Here is a 16,092-nt window from a genome sequence, read left to right on the forward strand (position 1 = left end):
TACCGTTTATCCTGGATGCATACTTCTAATAAGAAAAAGTTTCTGGTATGCTAAGATGTCATTCATATTACTAGGGGCTGTATAGATAATGAAATAAAAAACAACTTTTTATACAGTTCCCGTGTGTGCACCTCAAAACCCCGTCGTAGAAAGTTGTTGCCCTGCCTGCCTTAACGCAAAAGAAAAAAAAAGTCCATGTTTCTAAATGCAATATTCATTCGGATATTCGAATTCAAAAAATGGAGGAAATTTAGGGGGGGGGGGAAACATCGTTAAATACGGGTGAAACGGTTTTTCCGCATTTAGAGCTATTTTTCTCAACTTTCCACTGTTTTTTGAATTCCACTATATCAGTGAATATTGCACAAACATGGAATTTCTTTGACATCAGGAGAAACAGGGCAACCATTTTCTAATTGGTCCAAAACAGAAATACTATTCTGCAAATTTGACAACATGGTTTCTTGTTTTATACTCAATCCATTTGTGTTCAGATGTGTGTACACACATACATTTTATGTACAGGGTGGGCAAACAGTCGGTAGAAACTTTAAAAATTCATAAAAACTAGAAAAATAACCGAAATAAAAAAACGGTTTGGAGGATTAGCATCGCTGGGTCACGGGAATTTTTTTTAAAGACAGGAAACCCGCCCCCCCCTCCATAAAAAACAGCCGATAGGTGGCGCTGGTACGAGCGACTTCGGTGGAAATATGCAAATGAGATGATTATCCTAATCCAGTTCACGTATTAAACCGTGCATGTGTGAACCTGCTGCACTCTGCCGTTGCTGGATTTGTGACTCGCCTGCAATGTGTTAACCCCTATGGCGCGGTGGTGGCCATGTGGAACAGTTACTTCTGTAATAAACGATTTGGAGGCATTCTGTTCGTTATTTGCGAATCTTTTCTTTGACTTGTGTACGTCAGCACCACCTATCGGCTATTTTTTAAAGTTTTTTTTTTCCTTGTCTCAAAAAAAATTACCGTGACCTAGCGATGCTAACCCTGCAAACCGTTTTTATTTCGGTTATTTTTCCGGTTTTTATGAATTTTTAAAGTTTTTATGGACTTTTTTTTCCCCACCCTGTATATATACATTTACTAACATAATTCCTTTTCCTGACAAATTTTCGTTTTAGGGGAGTCTAATGTCAAAACAGAGAGGCTTACGTTCACTTATAAGCCGGAAGTCAAAGAAACGACTCTTCAGGATGCAGAGAGACTCATTCAAGATTTATGCGGCAAATCAAAAGATTTACTAGAAAATGATGTAGGTCTGGTCGTCAACCAACTTATTCATAACGTAAGAGGCCTTGATGAAACTTCGATCGAAACCATTTATGATTCATTGGAAAAGAAAATTCTATGCAAGGAATCCAAAGTGAAGTGAGTTCGGTTCTTTCAATGCAGTCATTTTGTTTTTCCGTGCACACCATCTGAGGTTTATTTGCAACTTTTTGACACCATCGCACAAAATCATTTAACCTTCCTCAGTAACTTTTTACATTTATTTATTTATTTATACAATATTGTTGTCCCTGGAGCCTATACAAGAGGACGCGATTGAAAATGACAAAGATATTGTTTGATATTGGACAAAAAACTGGTGATAGTAGGAGATTCGACAATAGAGCTTGGGAGTTTGTTCCATTCACCAATGGTATGAGGAAAGAAGCTGTATTTAAAGCAGTCAGTGGAAGCAAAAATAGGTTTTGATTTAAGGGAATGGTCGAGTCTTCTAGAGATGTGGAATGGTTTGGCTAGGATACCAGAACTATCTATGTTGAGATGATCATGATAAATTTTATAAAATAACTAGCTATAATACCCGGCGTTGCCCGGGTTTTCTTCAATGAGGCTTTTTTGGATCACGTGATATCTCCCTCTTTCTTTGAGGAATGACCTTCCACAATCCCTTTCCAATGAACTTGGACCGTGTCCAAGTTCACCAATATGGTGACTTTCTGCGCGACTCATGAAATAAACAAATCTAGATTTAAAGAAACGTAGAAATGAATATATTTTCCCCCCTTTTTTAAGGACGCTAAGTATTTCGATTCCCCCCCACTGAACTTCAAGTTATCCATCTCTGCCTGTTTCTGCTTCAAAAAATGCTTAATTAAAGCTGTGGAATTTTTTTCAATGTACTTTTTACGGCCCATAATTAATTTTAAAGCAACCTAAACTATATAAATTTATGCAGTTCAATATTAAAAGACAATACGGAGACATTAATTTTCATGCTCGAGAAGATATAAATAAAAAGTTGAAATCAATGTTATTGCATGGATATCCAACTCAAAAGTAGGTCCGGCTAATTGCATCATATAACCACGGTAAACAAAGTAAACGTTCGGAAAGTTACTGTTGAGGCCCAACAACCATTGTTGCCCTACGGTTTTTTGCCCATTTGGGGCATTTGCCTTGCTCTGACGAAATTTTAAAGTAGTCTATCGTTTAAGTCGGGTCCCATTTGGTATATATGCAAAATTTGGCGACGATCGATCTAAAATTGTAGATTTGTATAGAGAACACACACACACACACACACACACACACACACTATATATATAGATGTTAATCGAGAAATGAGACGAAAACAGAGTAGCGAAACGAAGGATGACCAGCAGTCGTGAACAAATCGGGCGGATTTATTTTGGATTGATTCGAGTTTGTCTATATTACTGGAGGTGTAGGGGTCCCAAATTTCAGCGGCGTAGGAAAGGACGGGGGAGATATAAGTTTGGTAACAGAGAAGTCTGATATCCCTAGTGGAGTGTTTAAGATTGCGGCGGAGGAAGAAAAGTTTGTTAAGACTTAAAAATGTTTGTTCCAACGTAGGTCGGCTGAAATTATGACACCAAGGTATTTGATATGAGAAACTAAAATAAATAATAATAAATAAGGGATAACGTTAAATTATTGATGGAGTATTAGTATTCAAGAGGAAGTAGTTTACGAGTGACTTTCATGTGAACCGTTTTTGAGATATTCATTGGCGTTTGCCATAGGGAACACCAGTCAGCGATGGAGGCCAGGTTATGTTGGAGAAGTTCTTGATCAGATTGATGGTGAATGATACGGTAAATGACACAGTCATCAGCAAATAATCTAGTGTTGCACTTTAGGGATTGTGGAAGGTCATTGATGTAAATTAAGAAAAGTAACGGAGAGGAGCGATCCTTGAGGTGTCCCAGACTTTACGGGGGCGGATGGGGAGTTATGATCATTAAAATAGGCAAACTGTTTGCGATGTTTTAGGAAAGCCTCCACCCAATTAAGTAATTGTACGTTAAGGCTCAGGAAAGAGAGTTTGATGAGAAGTTTATCATGGGGAACTTTATCAAAGGCTTTGGAGAAATCTAGGAAAACGATATCAGTTTGTATAGTTTATATCAATGGCTCCCGAGAGGTCGTGGATGAAGAGGGTCAGTTGGGAGGTAGTAGAAAGAGATTGTCTGAAGCCGTGTTGGTTGGGGGAAAAAAGTTGATGGAGTCCAAGTGGGTACGGATTTCTTTTGCTATAACATGTTCGAAGATTTTACAGCAGGAGGAGGTGATTGCTATTGGCCTGAAGTTAAGGGGATTGGAAAGTGAACCCGATTTGTGGATAGGAATAATTTTATTGATTTTCCAGTCGTTCGGGAGAGTAGCAGAATTTAGTGAAACATTGAACAGGATTAAAAGATAGTCGGTGACTTCATCAGCACAGAATTTAAGAATAGAATTTGGGATGTCGTCGGGCTCAAAAGAATAGGGTTTCAGTTTTTTCGATAGTTTTAGGATACCTTGTTTGGAGAAGGATATTGGGGGAAAGTTGTGAATTATATTGATATTACTGTATAATCTTTGATTAATTTTTCTTCCTAGTCACTCACGTAATTAGATTTGAATAGACAATATATATATATATTTACTAGCTATAATACCCGGCGCTGCCCGGGTTTTCTTCAATGAGGCTTTTTTGGATCACGTGATATCTCCCTCTCTTTTTCTTGAGGGACATACAAACCGTGTCCAAGTTAACCAATATGGCGACCTGCGCGATTCATGAAATAAACAAATCTAGATTTACACAGAAACGTAGAAATGAATATATATTTTTCTTTTTTTAAGGGGTGCTAGGCATTTCGACCCCCCCCCCCCTGAACTTCAAGTTATCCATCTGTCTGTTACAGCTTCCAAAAATCCTTAGTTAAAGCTGTGGAATTTTTTCGATGCACTTTTCACGGGCTCATAACTAATTTTAAAATATCCTAACCCACATGAATTTATGCAAATAAATATCAAAAGAGACAATATGGAGACATTCATTTTCATACTTGAGAAGATATAAATGAAATCAATGATATTGCTCGAATATCCAACTCAAAAGTATAGGTTTGGCTACTACTACTTCATATTTAATCTCCTGGGCTTCGTATATCTCTAAGCGAACTGAATATTTCAAAAATCGAGAATTCAATACAATTTTTAAAATTATTGATTGTGCGGAAAATCCCACTAATTTCCGCATTTCTACAGTAAAATCGACAATTTTAGCACTGATTTCTATGAGGATCACCCTTTTCCTGACTCTCAAAGCGATGCTGATGATGATTATGACGTCTATTCAAAAAGCCTCATTACTGAAAGTATATTGAAAATGTGGCAAACCATTATAAAGGCATAAACTATTATAGATATACTAACAGGATTAAAGAAGTGACAAACCGTTGTAAAGGTATATACACGTCTGAAACGCATTGCTAGGGAACCACGGTAACCAAAGTAAACGTTCGGAAAGTGATTGTTAAGGCCCAAAAACCATTGTTGCCGGACAGTTTTTTGCCCATTTGGGGCATTTGCCCTGGTCTGACGAAATTTTAAAGTAGCCTATCGTTCAAGTCGAGTCCCATTTGGTATATATGCAAAATTTGGCGACGATCGATCTAAAATTGTAGATTTGTATGGAGAACATACACGCACACAGACAGACAGAAAATCAATTTTATATATAAGATATATAAAAGACTGGATGTTGTGAAGATATTTATTATTTGAGATGTTACTTTTTTAAGGAAGGAAAAAACTCATCTCTGCCTCTACCGGGAGTCGAACCCGGGTCCCTCGATTGCCGGACGAGTGCTCTGGCCACTAAGCTACAGAGGAGATAGAGATTTTCCTTCGCTAGAGCGTGGACGAGTGCTCTCTCCTCTGTAGCTTAGTGGCCAGAGCACTCGTCCACGCTCTAGCGAAGGAAAATCTCTATCTCCTCTGTAGCTTAGTGGCCAGAGCACTTGTCCGGCAATCGAGGGACCCGGGTTCGACTCCCGGTAGAGGCAGAGATGAGTTTTTTCCTTCCTTAAAAAAGTAACATCTCAAATAATAAATATCTTCACAACATCCAGTCTTTTATATATCTTGTATTAACAAGTGGAGAGCGACATTCATGTCATAAATTTTATATATATAGATATTTACGCCGCCCTGAGTCACGCGATTTCGGAGTAGCGTGATTTTTTGTGAAAAAAATTCACATTTCTGATATGGGCGTGATCATGGGATTATCGCTGAGATAGCAGAATGTTTTTTATATGGTATGTAGAAATGTCCTCTCCACTTATTGAAAGACTGGTTATTTGTGGAGATGAAGATTACAAGGATGAAAATTCATCACTGCCCCCACGGGGACCCGAACCCCGGTCTCTCGCTTGCTGGACGCGTGCTCTGCCATCTAAGCTAAGACGATGTTTGTTTCCAGACATCGTTGGACGCTACATTAACGGAGCAAGATGCGAGTGGTCGAGAGGCTCGTTCCATGTGGAACGATCACTAGCAACTGATCATTACGTATTGCATTACTTGAAACAGAATTTGCGTCTTTTTACGCTGCGTGAATGGAAGAAAATTCATCTTATATTTGATAAAATATGTAATTTTAATTCAACTAATTTTTTGTATATTTTTCTCTACAAAGGGGCATATTCGTGGATTCCTTGAAAGCTGCAGCGACCGGAGGTGCAATGAAAATGTTGGCGAAACTCGCGTTGAGCAACAGAATTTCAGAAACTGAAACTTTACTCTGGCTGGCAGCAATCCCATTCGTTTCTAATCCGGATGAGGGTGCATTGGAAGCAGTAGCGGTAAGTGATGAGTGTACTTTTTTGTACGAGACATCTTATATATAATAACAGTGACAGCATATAAATGTGAAAGTATGTATGTATGTTCTTTATACAAATCTACAATTTTAGAACGATCGTCGCCAAATTTTCCATATATATACCAAACAGTACCGGGATTGAACGACAGGCTACTTTAAAAGTTCGTCGGAGCTGGGTAAATGCCCAAAATGAGCGAAAAACCGTCGGGAAACAGTGGTTCCTGGGCCTCAACTATCACTTTCGGAATGTTTACTTCGGTTACCGTGGTTTTCTAACAATGCGTTTCCGACATGCACATGCCTTTACAATGGTTTGTCACTTCTTTAATACTACCAGCATTATGTACAGGGCTAGTTAATTTCAAATTAAGATTAATTTTGTATTTTAGTGGGGCGTTGGTCCCACTTGCCTCATTGAGGGCGAAAAGTGGAATCCGAGCCTGATTGTGCTTTTAAACACATTCATAAAATGATGATTCATAATGAAAAGAAGTTTAAGCAAGAGCAACAGATGTTTTGCCGCTTATTCGGCAACTCCTAAATAAGGCGGAAAAAGCTCAACCGAGCGCTGAGGGCTCAACTGGGAACCCGCAACACAAAGTCCTTTTGGCCGGCACTTGGGCCGGTCTGCAACTCCGAAATAAGGCGGCAAAAGCTCAACCGAGAAATGAAGGCTCAACTGGGAGCCCGCAACAACAAGTCCCTTTGGCCGTCGACAACGTCGAGGCATGGTTGAAAAGCATATAACCGCGCCCAATGAGACCTCCGTCAACACCAGCTAAAGCAGATCTGCAACATCTGCTTTAGCTGGTGTGTGTGTTGCCTCTGTTCGCGTGGCGGCGGCAATATTTGAGACGTTTAGCAAATTTTGTAACATTCTACGCCTATGATCGTGTGTGTGTGTGCACATATGTAATTTATACATGCGTAATAAAGCACCCGACACCGTTCAGCCCCTCAGCCGGGGTAAAGGCTAACATTGACAATGGTCGATAAAGCCCGGGCGGTGTACGGTATGACATAAAATGCTTGTGATTATTCATCTTATCCACTCACGCGATTACTATGATCTCTGTACGAATAATGAATAAGGAGAATGACAGAACCATACATGTCTTCCAAATCGGAAGTAGGAAACCAGCAATTGAGTGATTATTTATTCCGGCTTGATGTGACGAGTAGCAAGGTGTATTGTTGCAGGCGGGTAAGGGTTTGGACACCAAAGGCGTCATGCGCCACCCCCCCCCCCGGTTAATACAGTCGAATCCCGTTATAACGAACGCCAAGAGACCGGCGGAATCACTTCGTTAAAGAGGAATTCCACGGTTACCTAGCATTGTTCCAATGTTAACGTATTTGGGGGATTAGAAAAGCGTTCGTTATAAAACGAGAGTTTCGCTATAACGGTATCCGACTGTATACATACAAAACACATATATATTTTTTCAATTTTTGCAGGGAAATACGAAATCACTCAAACACTACATTTCCACTGTAACAGATTGGATATGGGGGAGCAAATTACATGGACACCCGTCTTACATGATCTCTCCTCTCTCCCTCGATTTCACTTTGCGGGTCCATTTTTTGGACATTGTGTACGCGATTCCCATTGAAACATTTGGGGTTTCATCTCGATAAACTTAGTGACACATTAATGACCCACCAACGTATTTTATTACAGTATTAGTATCCCAACCTTCCATATTCGACCACATTGCATACATACTCCATGACGAAAAATACTTGTTAACGAGTGTTTTACAAATCCTTGAAGTTTGTCCTATGAATTCTGAATCACTATGTATATACAGATGCATTATTTTTAAATAATTGAAATAAATAGTTTTTTTTTTCTACTTTTAACATTTTCATTTTAGCCGTTGATAGAAAAAAAGCACAACATGAAACGAGCGGTTCTCAATGTTCCAGCAATGGCCTACAAATTTTGCAAATCTCACGATAAATGCGAAACGAAACCATGTATCAAGGATGTCATTTCGAACCTCGAGAGCTACATCGAAGGAAACTGCGAGCCATCGTCAACAGATAAAGAAGAAGAGGTACCTTTTACTCCTTTTGTACAAACTTGAGGACGAGTAATTTTTATAATTTGCGCAAGTGAGCAAAAATATCATGTGCATTTATTCTTGTTTGAGGAAAACGGGTAATTCAGTATATTACACAGTTATACTTCCAGAAATGCATAAAAAAAAATCATCCATTGAAGTATAAAGTAATACGTTTTTTATGCACTGACCAGGGTAATTTTTTTTCCCGTCACTATTGAAAGGCCGTCTTAAGAGTATCATGCGCCCCCTGGTTTTTCGAAGGCCCTACCTGGTAAATCCTAGAAAATTTCAACCAGATCTCATTTTCGTGAGGCCCCTCTTCTCTTGAGGCCCCCTTGTCATGCGTTAAGACGGCACTGCACTATCACTGTATAATCTGTACCCCCCCAACAAATCATGTACCGATTCATTGGGGGGTTCCGCGGGGTTGGGGGTTGGGGGAGTGCATGTGTGGTGTAGCAGTAGTAGGTAGGGCCTCCAAAAAATGGCTCGGGGATCCATGATGTTCTTAGGTCAGCCACCTCGTTGGGCAATTTGCCTGTTGTGGCGTTGTATTTGTAATCAAGTGAATCATCTCTGTAAAATTGACCGCCGGTTTCAATTGTCAACCCAACTTGGCTGTTTTTCTTTCCAAAAACTCACTAATATACAGGGTGTTCGTAAACTATACGAAGGTTTTTAACAGCTGTCTGATGCGAAGATGAATTCAGGAAAGAAAATTCAACCGCGGGGAATCGAAGGCACGTCCTCTGACTTACCGGGTAAGCGGCCTAGACCACTGGACTACAAAGGCAACGAGCCTCAATCTTTCCTTGGAGCTTGTGTGCACTGAACGGTACATGGATGGTCGGACCTAACTCTGGCCGAAGCTCACAATTGCTGACACTGCCACCAGATGGTGACTTATCCGAGGATGATGTCACCCTCCTCTATCCATACGAAGGTTTTCAACAGCTGGCTGAATCCAGGAAAGAATGAAAATTCACCTGCCTTCTTTTTGTGTGGATTAGAATCACTTGCCTGGTGATCGCCCTAGACCACGTGACCACAAAGGCTACGAATCTCAGTCTGTCCTTAGAGCTTGAGTGCGCTGAACGTTTAGAAAAATTTTCGTAAACTTCAGAACAAAAATTGGAGGGGGTGATAGTACCCATCAAGACAAACAATATTTACAGTAGAACCTATGATTCATCTCTAATCACAGAGTGTCAGAAAAGCTAAAATTAGAAACACGTCCAACGAGCACCAGTCCTGGTCAGTCATTCGCCAAATTTTCTCACAGCAAATGATCAACTGTTATGTTTTGGAGAAGTGCTACTTGTTCGGTTGAGCAGAAATGACGTCAGAAGTGAGGACTTGTGCTTATTGGATGTGTTTCGGAGTTTCCACATTTCTGTCACACTCTGAGGGGATTGCGACCGTAGGTTCCATTGAAAATATTGCTAGTTGTGATGGCTATACTATCACCCCCCCCCTCTCCAATTTTTTCTAAATAGTTTAAGAACACCCTGTATTTTACTGGTGATGAAGAAATTATGTTTAAAAAATGTGTTGAAAGAATTAATTTATATGCTGCCGAAATAACCGTACAAAGACCTTTCATATATCGATGAAAAATTAGAAATATTCAGAGAACTCCCCCTAAATTATAACAAAATGTAATTGTTCGGTATCTAATGAAACGTTACAAGTTCTCACTGGCTGTGAAAAATTGAGCACAGAAAGAAATGCAGCTATTATTTAGCCAAGATGTCGATATTTCTATCCATAACTCTGATATTTCAAGAATGACATATGATGGCAAAACGTATTTGAACACGTAGCACCTTGTCATAATTTGTATGGCGTATGATAAGAATGAATGCGATCAAAATGAGTGGAGGGTATTGTATACCCACGCTGAGTTGGCCTCTTTCTACGTCATGAAACGTCACGCGATGGGCGATTCCATTTATCTTCTTTCGGTAAAGAGGTCGCAGGGAAAAGGAGCAGGTCGGTATTTTGAGTTTTTCCTATTCTTTTCCCCCCCGTTTCCCCTCCTTTTAAAAATGAACCCCCCCCCTTCGCACGTCAAGGTCATAGCCCAACTCAGTATGGGAATACAATATATACGGATGGTTCTCGTATTAATAACTCAACCGGGTGTGCATTTATATTAGGGGCCGTTCAAGTATTACGTCAGCAAATGTTTAGCCATTTTGACTCCATACCCACCTTGTCAGCAAAAGTCAGAAAAACCTCTGACCCCCCCCCCCTCCGCCCTTTGTCAACAAAATTTCGTCATCAGCTCTGCCCCTCTGAATCCTAACGCATATTGTTGGGATCAGAGAGACGTACACGGGGGGGGGGTGCATAGGGGGCTGGTGCCCCCCCCCCCGACGATCAAAAATTTATTTTTTGAATGCTAAAAAATGTTTTTTTAAATGAAATTTCACAAGAGAATACCTTTATATGTTATTATAATCAATTTTTGTTAATTTCAATGTTATTTGAAGGCTAAGAACTCAAAATTTATCTTTAATAAATTCATTGCGACCCACCCTCTAAGCCATATAATGATAAATTGCATAAAGGCCCTTGGCCCGCGGACCAAATATGGCCTTGGGGTTTATCTGATGACTCCCATGCCCTCCTCAAAATCTAATTTTGTAAAAAAATGAACTAAGCGTCACATTTACAGATTGCTTAAGTGACTCGTGGCTCAATTCCAGAGTATTTTAGCGGCCCGTGGCACATTTTCAAATCACTTAAATAACCCGGGACACAGTTCCAGAACACTTAAGCGATCCGTGACACATTTTAGAGATCCCTTTACTGACATGCGGCATAGTTTTAGAGCACTTAAGCGACCCCCAGTGTGTTTCTACACCACTTAAGTGACCCTCGATACAATTCAGAGATCACTAAAGTGGCTCTGTAGGGCACTTATCAATAGGGGGGAATGTTACGTTAACTGCCCACAAACTATCCATAGGTTCTTTCTCGTTTTCGGCGCACCGAATAAGATGCCATTAAGAATATTTCATAAATCGTGGTTGATGACGTAAGCATTATCCAAACCCCCCTCCCCCCTTGTCATCAAAAGTCAGCAAATCGGAAACCCCTTTCCCCTCGATGCTGACGTAATACTTGAATGGCCCCTTATTCAAAAATGGTGAAATAAATGTAACAAAAATGTTTTAGGCTATCTAATGAAGCTACAGTATTTTATGCTGAACTGCTGTCAGTTAAACGCTTGCTATTGTAAAAACTTGAATGAGTAATCTTTTAATTTACGCAAATGAGCAAAAAATATCGTGCATTTGAGGGAAAACGGTTAATTCAGTATTTCTTGCCGCATTTTACTGGCCTAGAGGCATGCTAGATAACTGCGGTGAAAAGTGCCACTTTTTCACCTGATGGGCAAAAACAGAACTATTTTTTATCGAATCTTTCTTTTTCCCATGGTTTATGTGCATCCTTTTTCTAAGTTTCATCAAAATACCTCCATCAGAATGGGTACTACATACGTCTGTGTAATGTAGTTTTTTTTCTATAACCGAACCTGTATCAGTTTCCACGTTATATATACGTATTTCAAGTGCATTTTTTAATCCTCTTCTTGTTCCACTGCACCGACGCATAAGTGAGACATCGGCGATAATCACCTTCCTATTGTTCGTCTACATGTAACATTTAATTTTATAAATACTTACACCATTTTCTGTATATTGAGGGCCAGTTTATACAAGTAGTTTTTGAGGGGGAAAAAGAGCTTAATCCATCTGAAACTTTTTGATTGCTCAAAGTCATTTATTTTGATACACGAAGCTAATCATATGCCTACTTTTTTCCAGATTATTCACGCGCTGAAAGGCTTTGGAAATTTGGGCTACGTCGAAACCGCAAAAGATTCCATTTTGAATTGTGTTTCTAAAACAAGCAACAGCATTCCCCTTCGAATAGCAGCATTGGATGCTTTCCGTAGAAGTCCATGTTCAGATGTAGTAAGTTCATTACATTAATACGTTCAGATGTAGTAAGTTCATTACATACACTGGTGAAATAAATTAAGAGAATTTACATATTTTATCGAATTTCATGAAAAGAACTGAACTGAATGTAAAACCACTGCTTCTAGACAAAAATGCAAATCTTGTACGTCAAATACGTAAGCGTACACGGAGCCCGTAGAGAAACAGGCTTTATAAGAGACGCATTTCGTTCGCTAGCACACCTCGGCGAATTTCTTGGTGTTATTTTGCAGCAATCGGTTAATTTCGAATTGTAACAGTAAAAATGAGTAACCACCAACGTTTAGATGATGGAATGAGATGGCGAATTGTAGGAAGGCTAGAAGCAGGCCAATCTCTAGTCCAGATTTGTAGAGAGTTCAATTTAACGCCCAGCGTCGTGTGTAACTTATGGAAACAGTTCCAGGATACCGGATCCATCGAGAGAAAGCCTGGGCAAGGTCGTCCAAGAGCCACGACGGCCAGAGAAGATCGACATTTGTCGATTATAGCGAGGCGTAACAGGAGTACTACAGCTTCTCAGCTCTCTCGTGACTTGTATGTAGCCACGGGAACCCGTGTATCAAGGGTGACTGTTTCCAAAAGACTTCATGAGAGAGGGTTGTTTGCAAGAAGACCTGCTGTTTGCATCCCGCTCACTTCTACGGACAGGAGAATCCGTTTATCATGGTGCATAGAGATTGGAGTATGGATCAATGGACGACCGTTCTCTTCACTGATGAGTCCCGGTTCAGCCTAAGCACCGATTCTCCCCGTACGTTCACATGGAGAGAACCAGGGACCCGCTACCTACCCTCCAATGTCGACCATTATGGCGGAGGAGGTTTAATGGTCTGGGCAGGCAACATGTTGGATGGCCGCACACCTCTCCATGTCTTTGAAAGAGGCACTGTGACTCGTGTGAAGTATAGGGGTGAGGTCTTGGAGCCCAATGTTCGCCTTTTCAAGGGTGCAGTTGGCCCTGAGTTCATTTTAATGGATGATAACTCGAGGCCACATAGAGCTCTTCTGCTCGACGATTTTCTAGAGTGACAATATTCGCCGGATGGATTGGCCAGCCAGACTTCCAGACCTTAACCCTATAGAGCATGTCTGGGATGCTCTGGGGAGGGCAATTGCAACTCGCAAGCCCCCTCCGGGAACCATCCAGGGAATGAAAACATCGTTGCTGAACGAGTGGGACCAATTGCCACAGGAAATGATAAACTGCCTTATTTCAAGTATGAAATCACGCTGCGAGACCTTTGTATATCTGTAAGAGGGGACCATACCCCCCCCCCCTATTAACCCATTTTTTGTTTATTCTGCAACCGCTGTTTCATACCTTCCGACTCCAACGAGTGTTACGCAAGATCATGCGTGTGTATTACAATTATTGAATGGTTATTTGTTTTGTATTGTATCAATGTATGTACATATCAAATTTCATTAAAATCGGTACAGTAGTTCTAGAGATAATCGACCAAGTCTGCAAATTCTCTTAATTTCTTACACCAGTGTATGTTCAGATGTAGTAAGTTCATTACATTAATATGTTCAGATGTAGTAAGTTCAACGGCTGCATAATGTAATGATTATGTATTTCATTACATAATCATTACATTATATGTAACCGTTTGGAATTTTTTTTTTGTGTGTGTGGATTCTAGATGTGTTATCAGCAAAGTCACACAACTTGCATTGCCTAAAAAGTGTACTTGCTTTATATAAACGCAGAATCTAGTAGACAAATCTGACTACAGAGTGTCCCATCAAGGCCGCCCAAACTCTGCATATCCAGAGATATTCCTGGCTTGGAATACATAAAAAACATAAAAAATACCCAAAGAACTGTACCTGTACGACCCATAGTTTTCGAGAAAAATGCGAAAGAAAAGTATGACGTCATATCCGGTGCAAGGGAAGAAGAAAACTGCATTGGAAACATGAACATCGGTATTTGCATATGTTCATATAGGAAGATGTTCAAAATATCCATCGCACATATCGAGGCATGCATGCGCGCGCCGTGGAATGATGTGGAAAGTTTTTCTTTTCTTGCACCGGATATGACGTCATACTTTTCTTTCGCATTTCTCTCCAAAACTATGGGTCGTACAGATACCGTTCTTTGGGTATTTTATATATTCCAAGCGAGGAATCTGACTGTGCAGAGTTTGGGCGGTCTTGATGTGTGTCAACTTGTGTATTTCTTTGGAATGAAATGCGCTAACTGAATTTAGCACAACTAGCACAAACTTCATTTGATCATTTTTGTCGTACCACGGTCATTTTCTGCACACAAAGGCTAATTAGACCTTGACCTACAATTTATTGTCGATTCCGAACGGCAGGATTGTTTTTTTTTATACTCGTCAAGGGGTTGGTGCGCTAACTCCTCGATGGGGGACACCCTGAGGTAGCTATTTTTTCCAGCAGTCAGGTCGCCATTTTTGTTGTACCCCTGTGTCAGGAAATTTTTCTGACAAGGACGAATCGAGTATCGAACTCACGACACCTCTAAATATCCTGTTGTACTTTAGGGGAGCATCTTATCGACCTGGGCTACCGCGCCCCCACAAACTTCAAGTGTAAATTTAACCCTTCATCTACTACACTGCGAAAAACAAAATTATCTCATCGAATTTTTTTTTTTTTTTGGCAGGATATTTTAGTTTTAATTAAAACAACAACAACAAATATTTGTTTTCCACGCTCACAAAAATCCGTTTGTACATAACAAACTAATGAGCATGATAATTCTAAGCATTGTCTGCACTCTAAGCTTACGATAAAAATGGAGGGAAATTTACAATTTGCAGGTGGTATTGCTTATGTTGGTATACGTTATGATGATTTACACCAGTGTTTCCCAAAGTGGGCAATATCACCCCCTGGTGGGTGATGGAATAGTCGGGGGAGGGGGCGACAGAAGCTACGGACTTGACATAGGATCCTATGGGTTCACTTGAGTTGGGGAGCGATGAGAGGAAATAAATTGCTCATAAAGGGGCCGATGGAACAAAAAGTTTGGGAAGTTATGATTTACACTATCAACTGCTTTTCTGATATCTAGAAAAATGCCCATGGTTTTCGTAGATTGATCTAAATCCTATGAATATGAATTCGGAAACGTTTAGTAGAGCTGATTCTGTAAAGAAGAATATTATACAGATAATTTCTATTCTGACACTCAATACGGTTGTATTGAGTGTCAGAATAGAAATTATTATCGGATGAAAAGACCGAAACCCCCTATTTTAAATTATTGTTTCAAAACTTTTAGAAATAGTTGATAAAAGCGAGATATAGGTCAGAGAAAGAAATTAAATGTAATAAATCTGAATTTTACTAAAATTTAAAACATTAAAATTAAATATAAAATTAAAGTATACGAAATAAGTGCAAAATTAAGAGAATTTGCACACTGTGTTCTATTTAGGTACCCTCATCTGGAGAACACTGGGATCCGATACCCATCCCTCCCATATTAGGGAAATGGACCACTATGGTGGTGGAGGTGTCGTGGTTTGGGCAGATATCATGTTGGACTGCCGCGCACCCCTCCATGTGTTTGACAGAGGGTCCCTGACTGTTAGGCGGTACAGAGAGGAGATAGAGTCCCATGTTCCACTTTTCAGGGGACGCCGTTGGCCCTCGGTTAATGTTCTTGGACGACAACGCTCGTCTGGTCAACGATTATCTGGAAAGTGAGAATATTCGGCGTATGGATTGGCCAGCCGGATCTCCTGACCTAAACCCTATAGAACATGTCAGGGACGCTCTTGGGCGAGCAATTGCATCTCTCCCCTCTCTAAGAACCATCCCGGAGCTGAAAACTGCTTTGCTGCACGAGTGGGACCGATTGCCTCAGGGACTCC

General features: G+C 40.3%; 1 protein-coding gene across 1 annotated transcript in view; it reads left to right on the forward strand.

Moving 5' to 3' along the window:
- The window catches only part of LOC149068341 (apolipophorins-like), a 112,754-nt gene that overhangs the window by 37,241 nt on the left and 59,421 nt on the right, over window positions 1–16,092 (forward strand). The window contains exons 7-10 of the mRNA XM_089251851.1: window positions 1,142–1,388; window positions 5,962–6,127; window positions 8,028–8,210; window positions 12,056–12,205. Coding sequence (XP_089107977.1) covers window positions 1,142–1,388; window positions 5,962–6,127; window positions 8,028–8,210; window positions 12,056–12,205 — 746 coding nt within the window. The remainder of the gene's footprint in view (window positions 1–1,141; window positions 1,389–5,961; window positions 6,128–8,027; window positions 8,211–12,055; window positions 12,206–16,092) is intronic.

This window comes from Pholcus phalangioides, unplaced genomic scaffold, assembly GCF_987345545.1.
Source record: "Pholcus phalangioides strain wild (caught in Gottingen) unplaced genomic scaffold, Ppha-v1.0 ptg000027l_1, whole genome shotgun sequence".
Classification (NCBI taxonomy): domain Eukaryota; kingdom Metazoa; phylum Arthropoda; class Arachnida; order Araneae; family Pholcidae; genus Pholcus; species Pholcus phalangioides.